This window comes from Phoca vitulina, unplaced genomic scaffold (genome assembly GCF_004348235.1).
Source record: "Phoca vitulina isolate PV1807 unplaced genomic scaffold, GSC_HSeal_1.0 scaffold8, whole genome shotgun sequence".
Classification (NCBI taxonomy): Eukaryota; Metazoa; Chordata; class Mammalia; order Carnivora; family Phocidae; genus Phoca; species Phoca vitulina.
Genome location: NW_022589711.1, coordinates 47,784,211 through 47,803,465, shown reverse-complemented (window position 1 = coordinate 47,803,465; position 19,255 = coordinate 47,784,211). Strand labels below are relative to the sequence as shown.

General features: G+C 43.6%; 1 protein-coding gene across 1 annotated transcript in view; it reads left to right on the top strand.

Moving 5' to 3' along the window:
• Positions 1-626: 626 nt before the first annotated feature.
• The window catches only part of MUC4 (mucin 4, cell surface associated), a 41,426-nt gene continuing 22,797 nt past the window's right edge, over positions 627-19,255 (top strand). Inside the window, exon 1 of the mRNA XM_032406255.1 lies at positions 627-708. Coding sequence (XP_032262146.1) covers positions 627-708 — 82 coding nt within the window. The remainder of the gene's footprint in view (positions 709-19,255) is intronic.

The following is a 19,255-nucleotide window of genomic DNA, read 5'->3' as shown; positions in this document are numbered from 1 at the left end:
CAGGACCGCTACATACAGGGTATTTCTGATTCCTACCTCTCACCCCATTGTTCCCCCCACTCTCTGTGTTTCTTAGGGTCTTCTCAAATCTCACTCTTCTCCAATTCATACAGCCCCAAACTCACTCCCTCTTGGGCCCTTTGTTTTCCATTCTCCCCTCCTCTTTCTCCTGAAACCACCCAGCTGCCTCCCGCTGTAGCAGTCCAAAGCTCTGGCAGGACAGGGCAGCCCTTGGGGGAGGGAGGAGAGGGCCCAGGATTCCAGGCAGAAGGGTGGCCCACTCATTCCCAGTGTGCCCTGGTTTCTATCCCCCCACGCCCCCCTTCCATCCCTCCCCCTAACTGGCTCAGGCTGACCAGGGCAGAGCAATAGGTGTATCAGTGTTTTCTTTTTTTTTCCTGGTGGGAGAAAGAGGTGGAGATTGAAGAAAGAAAAGACATGGCAAGGATGATTGGCATGGGGCCCCACCTTCTTTTGTCCTACTCCTTCCGTACTCTGGCCCCTCAGGGAAATACACCTGTTTCAGGCCAGCAGCCGGTTGGGACAAGTTCACCTCTATTCCTCACACTGCTGCTTCTGTCCTGAGGAGCTTCCCTGGGGGAGCCTGAGGGACTCTTTCTGGAGCCATGAGGGGGGCCCAGTGGAAAAGGGTCCCCTGGGTGTTCCTGAGCTGCTTATGTTCCTGCCTCCTTTGGCCGATGGTCCTGGGTAAGTGATGCAGCATTCTGGGGCAGGGAAAAGCTGACTTCAGGGAGCTGGGGCTGTCATGGAGAGAGGGAGGGAGAGAATGAGGAGGAGAATGAGAGAGGGAGAGGGAGGGAGGGAGGGAAGGAGAGGGAAGAGAGAGAAGTGATGGGACAAGATGGGAGAGAGGTGGGAGAACAAAAGAGAGAAAAGAGGAGATAGAGACAGTGCGAAGCAGAGAGGTGCTTAGGGGGCATGAGTGGCCTGGTTTGGGGAAACCCATGGGGGGGGGGAACAGGGCTTTATTTTGCGGGGAGAAAGAGACAGATAGGTGGAACTGTAGAAAGAGGGAAAGAGAGTTGAGGAGAGAGGCTGATGAAGAAAACAGAAAAGCTGGGTGACAGGACCTGAAGGAGAACTGACATAAAGATGCAGAGTCAGAAGAAAAGACAGGTGAGAAACAGATGAATCAAAGTGAGCATGCGCGAGAGAGAATGAGAAAGAGAGAGAGAGAGAGAGAAAGAATGGGGGAAAGGGGAAAAGCGGAGGAGACACGCAGACCTGAAAGAAAGGGACCCAGGAAGAGGAGAACGCAGACTGGCTTAGAAACAGGTGGGGACCAGAGGGTAGCTGTTGGCTTCTTGCCCCTGACCTGGGGTTGAAAAGTCTCCTCTTGGGCTAATGCCCTCAGGGCAGGGCTCATAGACCTGGTGTTGGCCTTGGCCTCCTCCACACACCCCCACTTCCCTTCTATGAATGGAACTGGTGTGGGGATGGAAGCAAGGCCTGTTGGAGAAGTCTGCCCTGCATCCTGCAGTCCTCTACCTTCCAAGCTGCCCCTCTCTGGCTCTAGGATGGGGTTTCATTCTGTATTTCTGGGTGTCTGTGTCTTCTGAGAGGCTCTGGGGGCCAGGAGAGGATGAGGGGTCCGAAGCCCAAACCAAAGAAATAATCACATCTCTTTCCCCTCCTCGACAGGCCTAGGGAAGCTTTCAGCCAAGGGATCACTTCTTGGGAGTGGGTCAGAAGGAATATACTCTCTTAAAGATAGTAAGAGACCCAGTACTGGTGAAGTGGAATGTTCTGCCTTCCTTGAAATGTGTAAGGGCTTGGCTAAGAGCAAATGAAACAACTATCTCCCCAAATCTCCAGCCCCCCCAGCCCCCCACCCCCACCCAACCTACTCATCGCATAGTAAGGAAATGGAGGCCAGAAGGAGCATCTAGAGCCTGCAGTGGCCAGCCACTTAGGAGTAAAAGAGAGGGATGCAGAAGGAGTGTCCATGGGAGTCATGACCATAGGCAATGGGGACAAGGTGGCTTGGATTTAGGGGCCCTGGGGCCCAGACTTGGCTTTAGCACTAACTGATCTGGTCACCATGTCCAGGTCCTCTTGTCCTTTCTCTCTCCACGCCACGGTTCCCCTATATAAAAAGTGGGGTGGTGAATGGATTCCCAAGTTCTTAAGTTTTGATATTCTGTGGTATAAAGTCAACAGAAAAAGTGTTCAGTACTAACTCTGCACTTAGCCCTGTCTTAGGGTCCTCTTGCTTGGGAGGAGCCAGAGAGTTTGTGGAGAAGAGCCTAGAGGGCAAGAACTGGGGTGGGGGTGGGCAGGAAAAGCCATGGGGAGCCACAGGGTATGAGCAAGAAAAGGAGGAAAGGACCATGAAAGTGAGGGCCTGGAAGAAGTACAGAGCTGTCCTGGAGTGCTGGGGCCCGTGCATTGTTGAGGGGACAAGATGGAGCTGGGCTTGGAAAGGAGGTGGGTGTGGGGTGGGAAGTGGTGCCCCAAGCCTCAGACTGAGCATTCAGAGGACATGGCGGGAAAGACAGTCTCCACAGGACAGGTAGTTAGCCCCCCACATGTGCCCCAGGGAGCTTCTGGGCAAGCAGAAACTGGTCAGTCCCATTCCCTTGGATTGCTGAGGGTGACTGATGGGTGACCTGCCCGACAGAAGCTAGAGCCCATTTCCACACTTGCTGCCAGCATCCTCACCCAGGCGGAGCCCCTGCGCCCGGCTGGAGGGACAGCCCTGGGGTTTCCATGAAGATGTTGCAGTGGTAAGGACTTCCTTAAGGAAAAGCCCTGGCTGTCAAAAGTCAAAGGGCAAAAGGAAGGTGGACAGAGGTGGACTGGACAGGGAGCCAATGGAGTCAGAGGTGACTAGTGGTTCCCGGTGAGAATGACTCAGAAAGAAGCCTGGCACCCCTGATTCCATGCCCCACGGCAAGGAAACTGGGTCAAAATCAAACCCAGTCTCCAATCCTATGTGTCCCAGTAATTAAGGGGCCGCCGCCCTGCCAGGGGCCACCACTGGGAGGTTACAGGCTGCCGCCAGTGCAGGCCAGAGGGGGCCGCATCACAGAGGACCCCTCTCAGAGAACCTTCAGTCTGTCTGGGAAAGGCCTACCCAACTCACCCCCAAGGCCACAGGCCATCAGCCCCCACCCCCACACCCCACCCCAGGAAACTCTCGCTGTGCTTGGGGACACCCAAAGGGAGAGAATCCCTGAACAAGAGGTCCTAATAAGAAAATAGATCAAATTTAGGCCAGTGGCTCAGCAAAATGTACAGCAAAGAGCAGGAACTTCAAGTCAGAAAACCTTGAGTGAATGTTGCCTCTTAGCTAGCCCAGGGGACAGGAGAAGAGCCTCTTTAGCTTGGTGGCTTTATTGGCAGAATGAGTTACATGCGAAGGGACTAGTTCATAGGGTTGTGGTGAGGATAAAATGAGGTCGTCTCTGATATAAAGTAGAAGAGCCATAAAATCTCATTTGAGAGAAGGGACTGCTCCCTTTTAGAGCTGGGGAGATTGGGGGCAAAGAGGGTGAAGCTGGGAATAGAATGGCCATCTCTGTCGGCACAGGCATTTTCATTCATCCAGGCATTCTCGAGCCTCGGCAAGGCCACCCCTGTCCTTCCTGTAGGTTTGCAAGGGCTGGCTTGGCTCATTTAGAATGTGGCTTATGGCGTGAGCTGCCCCTGAAGGCCAGTTCTGCCATTGGGCAGAGCCCCCGCTAGAGCTGAGCCCACGGCTTCTTGAGGCCTTGCCCAGCGATCTCCTTCCCACCCTTGATTTCTGGGGCTCGGCTCCGGAGGCTGAGGCTGTCCTGGCCGTGACTGACAGGTGAGTGATTTATGCCTTCATGACCAGGAGAGGCCAGGAAGCAGTTGGCTTTCTATTTGCTCCAGCAAGTGGTTTTACTGTCTATCCCCTGGTTTTGTGGCACCCCTAAATGCTTCAGATAGGCCCTTACTGTGGCTCTTGGGGCCACTTCTTCGAAGGCCAAAACTGAAGACTTTATAGACATCTCTCCTCCTACTTCCAAACGTTCTCCTAGAATGTTTGTCTTTCCTTCTACTGCGCTGAATTCATGGCAAGCAGACGCTTAGTCATCATTGTATGCCTATGGCCCAGCACAGCACTGAGGAGTGGAGTTGAAATGAACTCAACTTATTGGCACTTTGTACAGGTCCAAATACTCAGCATCTTCCTTGAGACCCTGAAGAGGCCCCAGGAACTGGGTGTCTGTGCTTGCACACGAGGCCTCTACAGTCATGGCCCTGCTCAAACAGAGGGCACTGGCTTACGCTGCAGGCAGCTCGGTGAGCGTTTTTAAGGTTGCATAGAAATCTACTCTCTCAGCTAAAATAGAAACTTGAATCCCAAAAGGCCTGTTGCCGATGGGCTTTGGGGACTTCAGGGTAGGAAAGAGCTTGGAGTTATTCATTCACTTGTTGAACTTCTACTCATTCCAAGTACTCTAGACACAAAGATGAATAAGTCATGCGTGGTTCCTGCCTCCAAAACTTTTTAAATGTCACACAGCCACTAAGTAGGGCAGCTGGGACTAGAATCCAAATTTCCTGACTCCTCATTTACTGGGTTTGCACTGCATAACAAAACCTTTTACAAATGAATCTCCAAACCAGCCAAGCCCATCAATGAGGATGGACTGAAGCACACACAACCCCTGTTGAGATATTCATTCATTTGTTCTTTCATTTGTTCATTCATTCATCTGTTCATCCATGTGTTAATTAAACAACTATTTAAGGAGTGCCCGACATTGTTCTAGGGCAGAACTGTGTGTACACAGTGAGAGATGGAACAGACAGGGCCCAGCCTCCTGGAGCGAAGATCTAGTATGCAGAAAGAAAGAAAATAATTACAGAAAAATTCCCAACTACAAATGTGGTTCTATGTTAAACAAGTATTCTGATGAGAGCAAAAGAGGGAGACTTCATTTAGATTAGTAAGTCCAGGAAGGCCTCTCTGACCAAGCGCTGCGCTCTGAGCTGAGACAAGAAGGAGGAGTAGTGAGCCAGGTGGAGGCAGGGGAGAGAAGGAGCACCAGCCAGGCTGGGGGAAGACATGCAGAGGCAGGAGAGAGCTTGACCGGGAAGGACTTGAAAGAGGTAGGCCTGGTCTAGATCACGCAGGGCCTTATAAACCGTGGAAGGGATTATGGGTTTTAAGGAACTAGAACGGGCAGACAGTGAGGAGTTTCAGGTAGAGGAGTGACATAGTCAGATTTGAAATTTGGCATGATTACTCTGGATACAGTAGAGGAAAATGGATTGGAAGTAGACAAGGGTGAAATGGGAGACCGGTTAGTTGTTGGCAGCAGGAGTCCAGGCAGAAGGTCCTATGGCTTGCCCAATGGTGGCTGTGGAGATCTGGGAAGGGAACGGACAAGTGAAAACAGCAGCCGGTCACAAGGACTGCTGCCTTCACCAGGATCTCAGACCTTTGTAATGGCCAAGATAACAGGCAGCACAAAGTGCCATTTATTGAGCTTAGGTACTGAGCTAAGCATTTCGCACGCAGCACACACATTGTTATTACTGTTATCTACCATCATCCCACTTTTACAGATAAGGACCTCAAGCGTCAGAGAGGTCAAGTAACTTGTCCAAGTCACACAGTGAATGTTGGTCAGTTTGACTCCAGAACCCACACTTTTAGCCACTCCATGGCCTTGTCAGATTCTGCTGTTCATTGTCCATGTTGGACTCAGAAAGGACCTAGTTAGGGGGGTCAGAAACACTGTGTCTGTGAGGAATCACGGCTAAAACAACCAAGCAACCACTAAATCACAGTAGTTACTACAATCTTGCTTTCTTGCTTCAGTTCCTTCTTCCCTGAGTCAAAGACTGGCCAACCTGTGTTTTGAGGGAACTGAGGTATCGAAAAAGCCACTGGCATCATTAAAGCTTCTTCAAGTATCTCCTTCCTTTTCCTCATTAGTAAATGGAGCCACCTCCTTTGAGCTGATCACAAACATTTAGGTCAATCACACTGTGGAAAAAAAATTAAGAATCTGCCCTTCACAGTTGGCTCCTAGGCAAGAACTTTATCTTTCCTTTCCAACTATACCCACTGAAGTCACGCCACAAACAACACCTATCAACTAGGTATTCTTCACCTTGGATACCATCACAGGTCACTTGACTGAACTTCTGCCGGCGTCTATGTAGCAGCACCAAGGTTACCCTGGTGAAAACCCCAGGAGCTCCAGAACCTAGCCAAGAAGTGTCAAGATCCAGCTTCCACCAGATGCTCACAAGCACAGCTCCAACTTTCTTTTCCCCACCCCTCCTCTCCTCAGAAGTTCGATCTCCAGCCTCCGCCATTTGGTTTTGGAGCTCATCTCTCCCTGGCTCCCATCTGAGGCAGACACACCCTCCTAGCCTAGGGTTGCCCTCAGGAGTTTGACTACCTTCTGCTGCGGTGGTGGTCATACCTCCCAGGCTGTAGCCGTTGTGTTGGCCTCCTCCTGGCCCTGGGACCACTGTGACAGTGACAGGAGAAACAGGTGCAACCTCACACTCTCTCCAAACCTCAGCTGAAGGAACCAAAGACCAGGGGACGGGGACACATGAATTTATTTATTCAACAGATATCTATGAAGTGATCCCTGTATGCCAGCCACCATTCTAGGTGCTGAAAATATCACAAGATCATTAATCCTAAGGACATTCTGAGTTTGTGACTTTCCTCATCTTGAATTCTAGGAACAATGGAGGAAAAATACCCAACAGACACAATACTGGTCACAGTTCTTGTTTCCTCTAAGATGAAAGTAGAAACACAAACCATAGCTACCACCTCCATTGTTACCTGTCATAGTCCCTACAGCCATAGCTCCAACAGCCATTGTATTTATCATCTCGCACCAACATGAGGTCCCTAAGGGGCAGCTCTGGGAACTTGCCAGCTCCCAAACCCTGACCACAGAGGGGCAGAAGCCTGGAATCACCCACAGCCCAGGAACTGCTCAGAAATCTCATTCTTTGGTCACCAAGAATTTCTGAGGGAATGGCAGTCTTCAGTCCTGAGAAACACAGACCCAGCTGTGTGTGAACAACAGTTTCCATGACCTAGTTCTTCTTCTGTGAGTGGGGCTGAGGCAGCACCCAAAACCTAGTTACTACCATGAGGATGAGAGCTGTGCCAATTCTGAGGCTGACACACACCCAGATGGCCCTTGGGGCTCCCAAATAGGGAGGCAAGACAGGTAGTCCTGCCTCCCTCTGCCAAACTCTTTATACCTTTCAGGGCACCTGCTGCCCATCAATGAGTCCATTTCCTCACAGTTGGGTGCTTCCTTAGCTCTCTACTGCCCCAGGCACAGCCTGGCAAAGGGCCCCACCAATCAGGAAACAACAGCAGAAAAGTGAAACTTGGTGGATGATATGGCTCATGGCTTCCTCACCTCCAATTCCAGGAATAACTCAAGACAAACAGACCAGGCACTAAGAATAAACCTCTGTCTACAATGCCCACACGTAAGACATAGGCTCTGCTTCTCTTCAAGGAGTAATTCACCACGCTGTGGGAATGTTATCTCCCACCAGCATCAACACTGCGGCCACCACTCCTTCACCCAAGTCAACAACACACCCATCACCTCCTCATACCTGTGGAGTCACCAGAGGGCCACAAAAGAGAAACGATGCCTATCAACACCATCAACCTCTGCCATCCCTGTAGCCCCCAGAGAACTCAGACTAGTGTTAGATACCTCCTACCAGATCCAGCTTAATAACTGCCTTGCTGAGAGCTCTCTCACTGCAGGGGTAGCCAAGAAACCCATGGAAGGTTCCAGGTCTCTGAAGGCAGAATGCCCTTGGTGCCCTCACTGGCCCTTGATGTAGCCTCCTCCCCGAGAGAACTTCTTTTAAACTATCCGTTTTAGACAATATCATACTTGTGTCTTTGGACAGTCTTGTCACCCCAAGGGGCCAACAACCATTGTAACTCACTGACATCATCACAGAAAAGGAGACACCAGGAAAATTGGCAGAAATAGCCTGGTGTCACATCATTTGCCCCTGAAAATGTGCTGAACTGCCCCCAGGGCTCAGAACACTCAGCTTGTGGCAGACTGAGAACTCAGGGAAAGTCAATCACCTTTTCTCCATCCCTTACTTCAGCTCTCCAGAGGAAGGGTTAGAAGAGCCCAAACTGTGGAGAGGCTGTGCCCTCAGTGACAGTCCCAGAGCTGAACAACACTCACAATTTCCAAGCCTTGACTCTTACCTGTGAGCCCCCACCTTGTCACTTACGAGGCACGCCGTGTTGGGCAAGTCACTCAGCCTCTCCAAATCTCAGTTTCCTCATCTGTGAAATGCGGGTACTATTAACTAAAAGAAGCTATAAAGCCCTATACAAATATGCAGTATCAACATTTTTATTATTTATAGTCAAAACGTACCTAGTGAGAGAAGTACAAAAGAAATCCCTATTCCCAACTATATGGACCAATTAACCACAGGTCAGTTGACATTCAAGAACTCAAAGAGGAGAAAATGTCTCTGACAGAAACATCTTGGTAATGGGCATTCCTTACAGAAACCACTCTGCAGTACAGACAGACCTACGGACAAGACTATTGAACACTCTTCTCAACCGCAGGATCATCCAGAACCAAATGGCCTCCCTCTAAGGACACATGCTTCAGGACCTTGATTTCCTTACCACAGTTGTGAGAGGATGACAGGAATAATTCCAGTCACCAGTCTCCATGACCCTGATAAGACAACTAGACCCATGCCCTCAGGATCCAAGCAGCTGCCTTTGAGGGAGGGCAATACAGGCATTCTCTCAAAGATCCCTGCTAAGGAGGTGATGAGAGACTCTTCTTCGCGGTTCCCATAGCTGAAGATCAAACCAGCAGTGGGGCAAGTTGGGGAGTAGAGCAATCAGGAGGAGCAGTTCGAAGCTGCTGCATTGGTCAGAGTAATGAGGTTAACACAGCAGAGTGAACTTAGAGACCATGATGGGAGCGATAATTTGGAGGAATAATAGTTGGTGCCAAATTGTGATGTTGGGGACAAGGAAGAAAAAAGAATCAAAGATGACTCAGGGGGGTTCTGTCCTGAGTACCTGGGGGACTGATGTTACCATTAACATAGGAAGATAGAAAAACAGTCTGAGGAAAAGTTTAGCTTGGACATGTTGCATTTGACAGGACAGCCAGGGAATCACTGAAAGGTGAGTCTGGAAAAATGGGTGCGAAGCCAGGGTAGAGTTATAGATTTGTAAGGTATCAAAGTAGATGTAGTCTAGCCAGAAAGAAAGTGTAGAAAGAAAGGGAAATGTTGGAGATGACATCCAGAAGACTGACTTCATCTGGAAGCTGAGAAGAGAAGAGAAATGGCCCAGGGAGCAGAAGGAATGGGGAGCATATTGGATGAGCAGAATCATTCAGTTTAAGGAGGGCAATGCTGTGCAGATATTAAGGGGCACTGGCTGAGGAGAATCTTGATGTGGATGCCCAATAAATACTTGTTGACCAGATGCATGGATGGCGCCAGATTTCACAGAGACTAACGGGGACTGAAGAAAATTGGTTTTGGTGATTAGGAAGGAGGGGTTTTTTGGTAACTTTTCAGGAAAGTGTTTTTGTTAAGGTGACTGGGGTCCTGACTTTTCTTGTGGGTGAAACAAAAGATAGGGGATAAGAAAGACACAAGATGGATGAAAGACTTATTTTAGGTCAAGAAAGACTTAAACACATTTGTTAGCAGAAGGGAAGGAGACTCTCAGACAGAGAGAGGTGATGGGCTAAGTCACCTGAGGAGGGAGCAGGGGATCAGACAGGGCACCGGGTGTCTCTGTGTGTGTAGGCTTTGGTAGAGATTCAGCCCGTCTTCTGGGGGCAGGATGAGGGACCTGGAGAAGGCAGAGACATTTCCTGGTGGAGAGGGTTCTGGGACATAGGAGATCAAGTTAGATGGTCTTTTCAGTGAAGTAGAAGATGGATTGTCATAGAGAAAGGAGGGAGAGGAGAGGAGAGGAAAAACCTGTTTCTCTCAAATATCAACTCTTCACACTCAAATCCCTAGCTCTCAGCTCTGCAAATACGTTATGTATTTGGCTAGGTCGAGAACGACAGGCTTCAGTTGTCTAACAATCTGATAGCAGCTGAAGGGCTGAGCTTGCATGCTGGTAAAAGACAAGGTCTGTTCATTCCAGCAAAATTTGAGCACCAAGAATAAGGCTGGGAATATTCTTGAGAATCAAGCTTGATCAAGCCCTGAAATTTTAGTGCCTTACCACTTCAGTAAGGTGGTTTTAGCTTACAAAAAAAAAACTTAAGAGGAGATACTATAATTTTATTTTAAGGGTAGTGTTCCTTAAGATGTGGTCCATAGATCACAGGTACCAAAACCACCCTGTGCATGTGTTAAAGGCGGATTCCTGGACCCCACCCCAGGTAGGGAATCAGACTCTGGTGGTGGGCCCCAGAATCCACTTCTTCAAGTTCCCCCAGGGATTTGGATGCACCCTATCTTCTGAGAACCACTTTCTACCAAGAAGAACTCCTCTAAGACTCTCCCCCACCCACCAGGATTTCCTCCAGAGGAATAACCCACTGGAGGTTAGCAAACTGTTTTCCTAAATTGCTGACTAATCCATGGAAAGAGTGGCTTAAGATTTATTGCTTAAATGGTGGTGAAAGATATATTGATGTAAGTAATGCTAATCTCTTCCTCCTAACGACAAGCCCAACAGATTTAGAGACTTGTTAAGACTGCTCCTACTCCCCTACAGGATAAAACGGAGTTATCAACCTGAAGGGGCTTACTTGCTTTCCTATTCACTGGAGCAGGAGATTCTAGTCAACTCAGCCCAGGACTGGCAAGCCTTTTATTTATTTTTATTTTTTTAAGATTTTATTTATTTGACAGAGAGAGACACAGCGAGAGAGGGAACACAAGCAGGGGGAGTGGGAAAGGAAGAAGCAGGTTTCCCGCTGAGCAGGGAGCCCGATGTGGGGCTCCATCCCAGGACCCCGGGATCATGACCTGAGCCGAAGGCAGACGCTTAATGACTGAGCCACCCAGGCGCCCCTGGCAAGCCTTTTAAACAAAGATTCAAAAGGAGGACACAACCCAGTTTGACCAGATTTAAAATTGGTATTACCAAGTACAAATATTTTCCAATGGGAGAGAGTAGGGGCACCTGGGTGGCTTAGTCAGTTACACGGCTGCCTAGGGCTCAGGTCATGATCTCCGGGTCCTCAGCAGGGAGTCTCCTCGCGCCTCCCCTTTCCCTCCCCATGCTCACGCTCTCTCTCTCAAATAAATAAATAAAAATCTATAAAAAAAACACCACATAGGGAGAGAGTATTGGGAAACAGGTATTCTCTCATATACTGCTAATGGGACTGTAAATTAGCATGACTTCTCTGTCAAGAAATTGGCGGGATGAATTAATGACATGAAAGTTGTTATAACAGCATTAACCAGTACGTCCACTTACAGCAATTTATGTTAAGGAGATGAGCTGAAATAATGAAAACAAAACAAAATATTATACACAAAGATAGTCATCAAAGGCTTTATTTATGATAGCAACACATTGGGAACTGCCTAAGTGCCCACCAGTGAGTAAATTAGGGGCTGTCCCTATGATGGAATATTATTTAATGTATAAAGGCAACATCCAATGTTCCATAGGGGCATGGACACACACACACACACACACACACACACTCTATCACACACACAATCACACAGACCTATGAGCGACACATGGAACAAGCATTAAGTGAGGTTTATCAGGGAAAAACTTAACAAACAAAGAACCAGTAGCGTGTACGTGATCCCTGAGCTCTCATTATCTCCAGAGGGGTGGTTAGAGCTAACTCAGCACACCGAATTAAGGGCTCTAGGAGAGACACCTTGCCCCCATGCTGCACCATTTGCAGGGAAATGGAAATCGGAATGGTGACGATGCAAGTTTTTGTGGAGGGAATGACTTAGTTGGGAAAAGGGGCCTCCAGAGCTCAGCAAGGGAACTTTGCATACAACACCCAAAATCTTGCTGTTGGGCTTAGCTGACTCAGTCCCCCCACCCCTCAGCCAGCACTGCCTTGCCTCCAAAAGGGAGTAGAGAAGGAACTACCACCCAAGGCATAAAAGATTTGTCTCCTCAGGCTATGTTTAGAAAGAATAATACACAAAGAGATGCTCATAATATCAGATAAAGTTTTAAAAAATGGATGCAAAGTTATATATGTTGGGTAAATTAAACTATATATTTATTTAAAACAAAAAAAATGCGGGCAGGACACACAATAATGTGGTTGTCTATTTCTTAAATTCCACATATGAGTGAAATCATGATAATTGTCTTTCTCTGATTGACTTATTTCACTTAGCATAATACCCTCTAGTTCCATCCACGTAATTGCAGATGGCAAGATTTCATTTTTTTGATGGCTGAGTAATATTCCATTATATAACAGAGGATCATAGGGGAAAGGAGGGAAAAATAAAATAAGATGAAATCAGAGAGGGAGACAAACCATAACAGACTCTTAACTATAGGAAACAGACTGGAGGGGTGGGGGGTGGGGAAATGGGGTAACTGGGTGATGGGCATTAAGGAGGGCACTTGATATAAAGAGCACTGGGTGTTACATGCAACTGATGAATTACTGAACTCTGCCTCTGAAACTAATAATACACTATATGTTAATTAATTGAATTTAAGTAAATAAAAATAAAATAATAAAATAATGTGGTTGTCTGGGTAGTGACATTACGGGGTGTGGTCTTTTAATTATCTCTATTTTGCAATTTTAAAATAATGAGTAGATCTTCTTTAATATATTGCAATGAAGTGGTATAACTTTGTCCACAAAGATTAAGCACATCTTTTGTTAGATTTAGTCTTGAATATTTTGTATTTGTCCTTATCATAAACACTATCATTTAAAAATATTTTCTTTTGCTGATGTATGGGAATACAGTTATTTTTATATTTTTGACCATATATGTAGAACTTTGCTAATAATTTGAAATTGGGGGGCTTTATATGTAAACAATTATATCATCTGCAAATGATCACAGGGTGTTTCTTCCTTTCCATACCAAAAAGAACTTCTCTATACTTTCATATCCTTGTTTATTTTTATTTTTTTGTCTTATTACACTGGCTAGACCTCCAGCATAATGTCAAATAGAAGTAGTTGACATGGACTCATTCCAAATTTTAAAGAAAATATTTCCAATATTTTATCTTCAAGTATGATGTTTACTAATGGTTTTTTTATTGACATCATTTGTCAGATTAAGAGTTAACGTTTATTTTTAGTTTGCTAGGAGTTTTAACAGGAATGAGTGTTGAATTTGGTCATATGCTTTTCCTGCAACTGTTGTGATGATTTTGTTTTCCCTTCCATTCTGTTTATACGGTGACTTACATTAATTTCATATTTTTGTATTTCTGGCTTAAACCCAGCTTGATCATGATGAATTTTTTTTTTATAAATCCAATATTGAACTTGGCTTGCTAATATTTTGTTTTGGACATTTCCGTCTATATTATTGCTGAGATTTATTGATCTATACTTTTCCATTCTTACACTGTCTTTGTTTGGTTTTGGTATTAAAGTTATAACAACCTTGCACAATTAGTTGTAGGGCATTCCCTCTTCTACTAAGCTCTGGAAGAGTTTGTATAAAATTGGAATTATCTAATTGCCTATAATATCATCTTGACCTACATTCTGTGAGAGGTGGGTTTATTTTTTAACTGTTAATTCAATTTAAAATAGTTTATATCAGGTTTCTATTTTTTCTCAATTCATCTTATTTTTTAATTATGGTAAAATACACATTTTAAGTATACAACCCTATGACGTTAAATATACTCATAATGTTTTGCTCTTGTCACCACCACACATCTCCAGAACACTTTTTCATCTGTAAAACTGAAACTTTATACTCATTAAACAATAACTCCTTATTTCCTCTTTTTCTCCCAGCCTCTGGCAACCACCATTTTACTTTCTGTCTCTATGATTTTGACTATTCTAAGTGATTCATATAAGTGGAGTTTGTACAATATTTGTCTTTTTGTGACTGGCTTATTTCACTGAACATAATGTCCTCAATATTCATTCATGCTGTAGCATACGTCGGAATTGTGTTCCTTCTTTGAGGCTAAATCTCATTCCATTGTATGTATTTTCCACATTTTGCTTGTCCATTCAATGGACACTTAGCAATGAACACTTGGGTTTCTCTCATGTTTTAGCTATTATAAATAATGCTGCTCTGAACACAGGTATACAAATACCTCTTCAAGGGCCTGACTTCATTCTTTTGCAAGTGGATATCCAGTTTTCCCAGCACTGTTTATTTAAAAACAAACTGTCCTTTTTTCATTGACTAGTCTGGTTTCCTTGTAAAAAATCATTTGACAATATATGCAAGGGTTTATTTCTGGGTCTCTATTCTATTTCACTGGTCTGTAAGGCTGTCCTCATGTCAGTACCACAGTGTTTTGATTACTGTAGATTTGTAGTGAGTTTTGAAATCAGAAGTGTGAGCCCTCCAGCTTTGTTCTTCTTTTTCATGATTGCTTTGGCTGTTCGGGGTCCTTTGAGATTCCACATGAATTTTAGGATGAGTTTTTCTATTTCTGCAAAAAATATCATTGGGATTTTGACAGGGATTGCTGCATTGAATCTGTAGGTCACATTGGAGAGTATTGACATCCTAACAATATTAAGTCTATTAAACTTGGGATCTGTTTTTATTTATTTATGCCTTCTTTAATGTCTTTCAGCAATATTTTGTCATTTTTATTGTACAAAGCTTTCACCTCCTTTGTTAATTCCTAAGTATTTTTTTTCTTTTTGATGCTATTATAAACAAAATTGTTTTCTTAATTTCCTTTTTGGATTGTTCATTATTAGCATATAGAAATACAACTGATTTTTGTGTGTTGACCTTGTATCCTACTACTTCACTGAATTCACTTATTAGTTTTACAAGTTTTTGTGTGGAACCTTTAGAGTTTTGTACATATAAGATCATATCATCCGTAAATAGATAATTATGCTCCCTCCTTTCTAATTTGGATGTCTTTTATTTATTTATTTTCTTCTCTTTTTTCTTCTTCTTCTTCTTCTTCTTCTTTTTTTTTTTCATAATTGATCTGGCTAGAACTTCCAGTATTATGTTGAATACAAGTGGTGAAAGCAAGCATCCTTGCTTTGTTCCTGATGTTAGAGAAACAGCTTTTGGTCTTTCACCATTGAGTATGATGTTCACTGTGGGATTTTAATATATGATTTGCATTATATTGAGGTAGTTTCCTTCTGCTCCTACTTTGAAGAGCATTTTTACCATGAAAGAGTGTTGAATTTTGTCAAATGCTTTTCTTACATCAATTGAGATGATCATGTTGTTTCCCACCTTCATTCTATGAATGTGATGTATTGCATTGATTAAGTTTTTTATGTTGAATCATCCTTGCATTCGAGGAATAAATCTCATTTAGTCATAGTGTATAATCCCTTTAATATGCTGCTGAATGCAGTTAGCTTCTATTTTGTTGAAGACTTTTTCATCAATGCTCGTAAGAAATATTGGTCCTAGGCATATACATATTTTTTCCTTGTAGTGTATTTGTCTGGGTTTGGTATCAGGGTAATGCTGGCCTAAAAGAATGAGTTAGGGCGTGTTCCTTCCTCTTCAATTTATTGGAAAAGTTTGAAAAGCATGGTGTTAGTTCTTCTTTGAGTGTTTGGTAGAATTCCCCAGAAGCCATCAGGCCCAGGGCTTTTCTTTGTTGGGAGAATTTTGATTGCCGATTCAATCTCCTTACAAGTTATAGGTCTATTCAGATTTTCTATTTCTTTATGATTTAGTCTTGACAGGTTTTGTGTTTCTAGGAAACACATTGACCATTTCGTGGAGGTTATCCAGTTTGTTGGTGTATAACTTCTCACAGTCCTCGCTTACAATTCTTTTATTTTTGTAGAATTGCTGGTAATGTCCCCACTTTCATTTCTCATGTTAGTAACTTGAGTCTTCTCTCTTTTTTTCTTAGTCCACCTAGTGACAGTTTTATCAATTTTGCTGGTCTCAAAGAAGCAACTTTTGGTTTTATCGATTTTCTCTATTGTTTTTCTATTCTCTATTTCATGTATCTCTGCTCTAATCTTTGTTATTTTCTTCCTTCTGCTGGCTTTGAGTTTAGTTTGTTCTTCTTTTTCTAGGTCTTTAAGATGCAAAGTTAAGTTAATTCCTAATATTCTTCCTTTCTGTTATCTTCTTTTCTTACTTTCTTTCTTTGTCTTAATTCACCTTGCCAGAAGTTTGTCTACTGTATCTTCAAAGAACCAATTTTCGGCTGCTTTGTTGATTCTATTTTCTTTTGTTTCTGTTTCAGTATGTTCTATTCTTTTCTTAATTATATCCTTCATTCAGCTTTCTTTTCCTTTTTTCTTTCTGATTTTTTTGTTCATCTTTTCTCTGAGGGTTCCAGATTTATGCAGAAAATATTCAATTTACAGTGTCCTGATCTAAGAACGTGTCTCCTTTTCCCGTGGAGCCCTTAAAATTCAACACTCTAGATCTCAGAGATCTGCAGATCCCGCAAGAACCCTGACTTACCATTTCAGGTTTCAGTTTCTTCACTCCTGAGTGTTTCCCTTCCTTTCTTCTGATCCCAGTCAGCTCTGCACACATTATCTGGCATTTGCAGGTTTTGTCATTAAAGGCTTATCTCTTCTGCCATATTGTTGGAAACAGAGTTGTACCACTGTTATAAACAAACAAAAATATTTACTTTAAAAAATTGGACTGTGCTATCATGAAACTTTTGCTGCTGATATTGATTGTAACAGAGGTGATGCAGGTTCTGAAAATATATTAATTGCCAAAAATCTGTAGTAAATTTAGTAAGTTTGGCATGTCTATAACTTCTGTCTGGTGACTCAAAGGCAGATAATAGAGCAATGTTCTTATTTATGTTCTTAGGAAAATGAAATAAGGTTGATAATAATTGTGTAGGGAATGTTTTCTAATCTAAACTTTATCTGGAGAAACCAAGTTTTGGAACTTTATTGAAGAGAGTTCAGGCATAGAATTTGAAGTTCTATAAGCAAATCTACTCATCATTCTGAATAAAGGAAGTCTCCTTTTAAAGTTAAAGCAGACTCATTTGGGGGTTAAGTAGGGATGCAAAGACCTCCAAGCTCAGCTCTGCAACTCAATCCATGCATTTGTTCACACCAGCTTAGAAGTGTGTCACCTGTCATTCATTACTATTAACAAAACACAGAAGCTTGCGAGTGAGTCACTTATATTTTAATAAATTAGAGCTGACTCACACTCATTCTCACTAACCTGAAAATCTAAATTGCTTTCTTAAGAGAAAGTGGTAGAATTATAGTCAACTCCAGGAACTGCTCTCAAACCTTCTTCTCTGGGAGTTTGTCTCTCTGTGAACTTCATCTGTTGGTTTGCAACCCTTCTGTGAGCTTCCCCGGTGTAATCTGAAACTGGCCCCTGTACTCAGAGGGCAGAAAGAGACGCAAGAAAGAGGCAGGACACTCCAGGTTGGTAGGTGGCAGTTTTAATAATAGCAAAGGGAACTTACATACAGGCCTGTCTTGGGAAGCAGCAAGATGAATAGATCTCTGCACCTGCCTGCCAAATCTCAAAAGTTTATAGAGAAGCCCTAATTGGGCTCAGTCACATATACCCCACAGGTGTTTCCAGGTGAGGAGCCTTCGAGTGTCTGGGGCCCAGCTCTTGGGTCAATGTTGGGGAGTTTGTCACATCTTTTTGACGACGTTTACCAACATCATCCCTCCAACTAGTTATGAGCACTGAGGTTAAAAAAAAGTTTGAAGACAGCTAGGGAGCTAATGAAAACCAAAAAGAGTAAGTTCCTAAAAGAAAAAAAAAAGACTCAATGTTTCTTGGTTTCTTCTTTGGTATAAAAGACTCAATGTCCTTAAAGATAAAATTCAGAAGGATGGTCTGCTCTACTGGTTGACTGAGGCTTTGTCTGTGACTAATGTGAGCGCAGTCAAATATTTTAAACCAAACAGGCTGGTATTTAAATATTCTGCCTAGCATGTAAATTGGGAAAAAAAAATAGGCATGATCAGTTAAATTAACATCATGTTATGACATGACCAGGGATAGAATATGTACACTCACTCCTTAGGTTTCTGCTAGATTGGAACAAATGTTAAAAATGAGGAGGGGAAGGTAGCCATTTAATTTGTTTGTTTGTTTGTTTGTTTAAAAAAAAAAACATTATAGTTCAGGTTGCAAAAGCTAACATTTTCTCCCACCGGGAAGTTTAAAACAGTCTGGTAACCATTCTAGTTTTACCTTGCCTTCCTCTTCATAAAGAAGACTGCTGTGAGTTGTTACATTCCTGAGATATTTTATTTTGTAATAATTTGAGGCAGTCCTGATCAGGTGCCTCACTCTATAGGAATCCTGCACCTCTACCCCTAGGTCTTGTTGCAGAATTTTTCCTTTAAGTTTACCTGCAGACATGTCTAAATCTCCGACCTGAAGCAGGTTTTATTGTCCAGACCCAACCTCGGGCTCATTTAGCCTCAGTGCCGCCTAGCTATTCAGGGATGAGCACCATGCTGTGGGACGGGATGTCTTCCTTCCACATAGACACTATTTATTCTCCATAGGGAAGGAACTTGGCTTCATTTTTTGGACCTCTCAGGGCTGTCTTAAGGGAAGAAATATTTGGCAACTTTAGCAAGAAAGACTGGCCACTTCAAATCAAACAAAAAATATGAAAACTTAGTTTTAGTCTAAATTTCTTGAAAAAATTGATGATGTCTTTTTCATTTAAAAAGGACATTCACATTATAGGGTTTTTTAAAAATTAGCATATGTAGTTGACAAATTTACTGTTGGGGCCCTGACTATATATGTCAGAGCCCTCAACCATCTAGAGAAGCCCTTTCTTCTAAATATTAAGCTTATCAATGCTTTGACTATTTTTAATTTGGCTGATCAAGAAAAATCTCCTTCTTCCTGGTAAGTATTTTGAAATTGGCTATTGTCACCTTGGAGAAAAGAACTCTCTTCAAGGAAGGAGCAATATCTTGGTCTTGATGTTCATAATACTTAAGAGAACAACATCTCTTGGTAAATGGAAAAGGTTTTTCAGTAAAGAACCAAATACTTCAAATTTGTTGTATCTCAATAACTGTATGGGGGAAAATGTTTTTTGGGGGAACTAAAGATAGTTTTTGGAGAAAAAAAACAA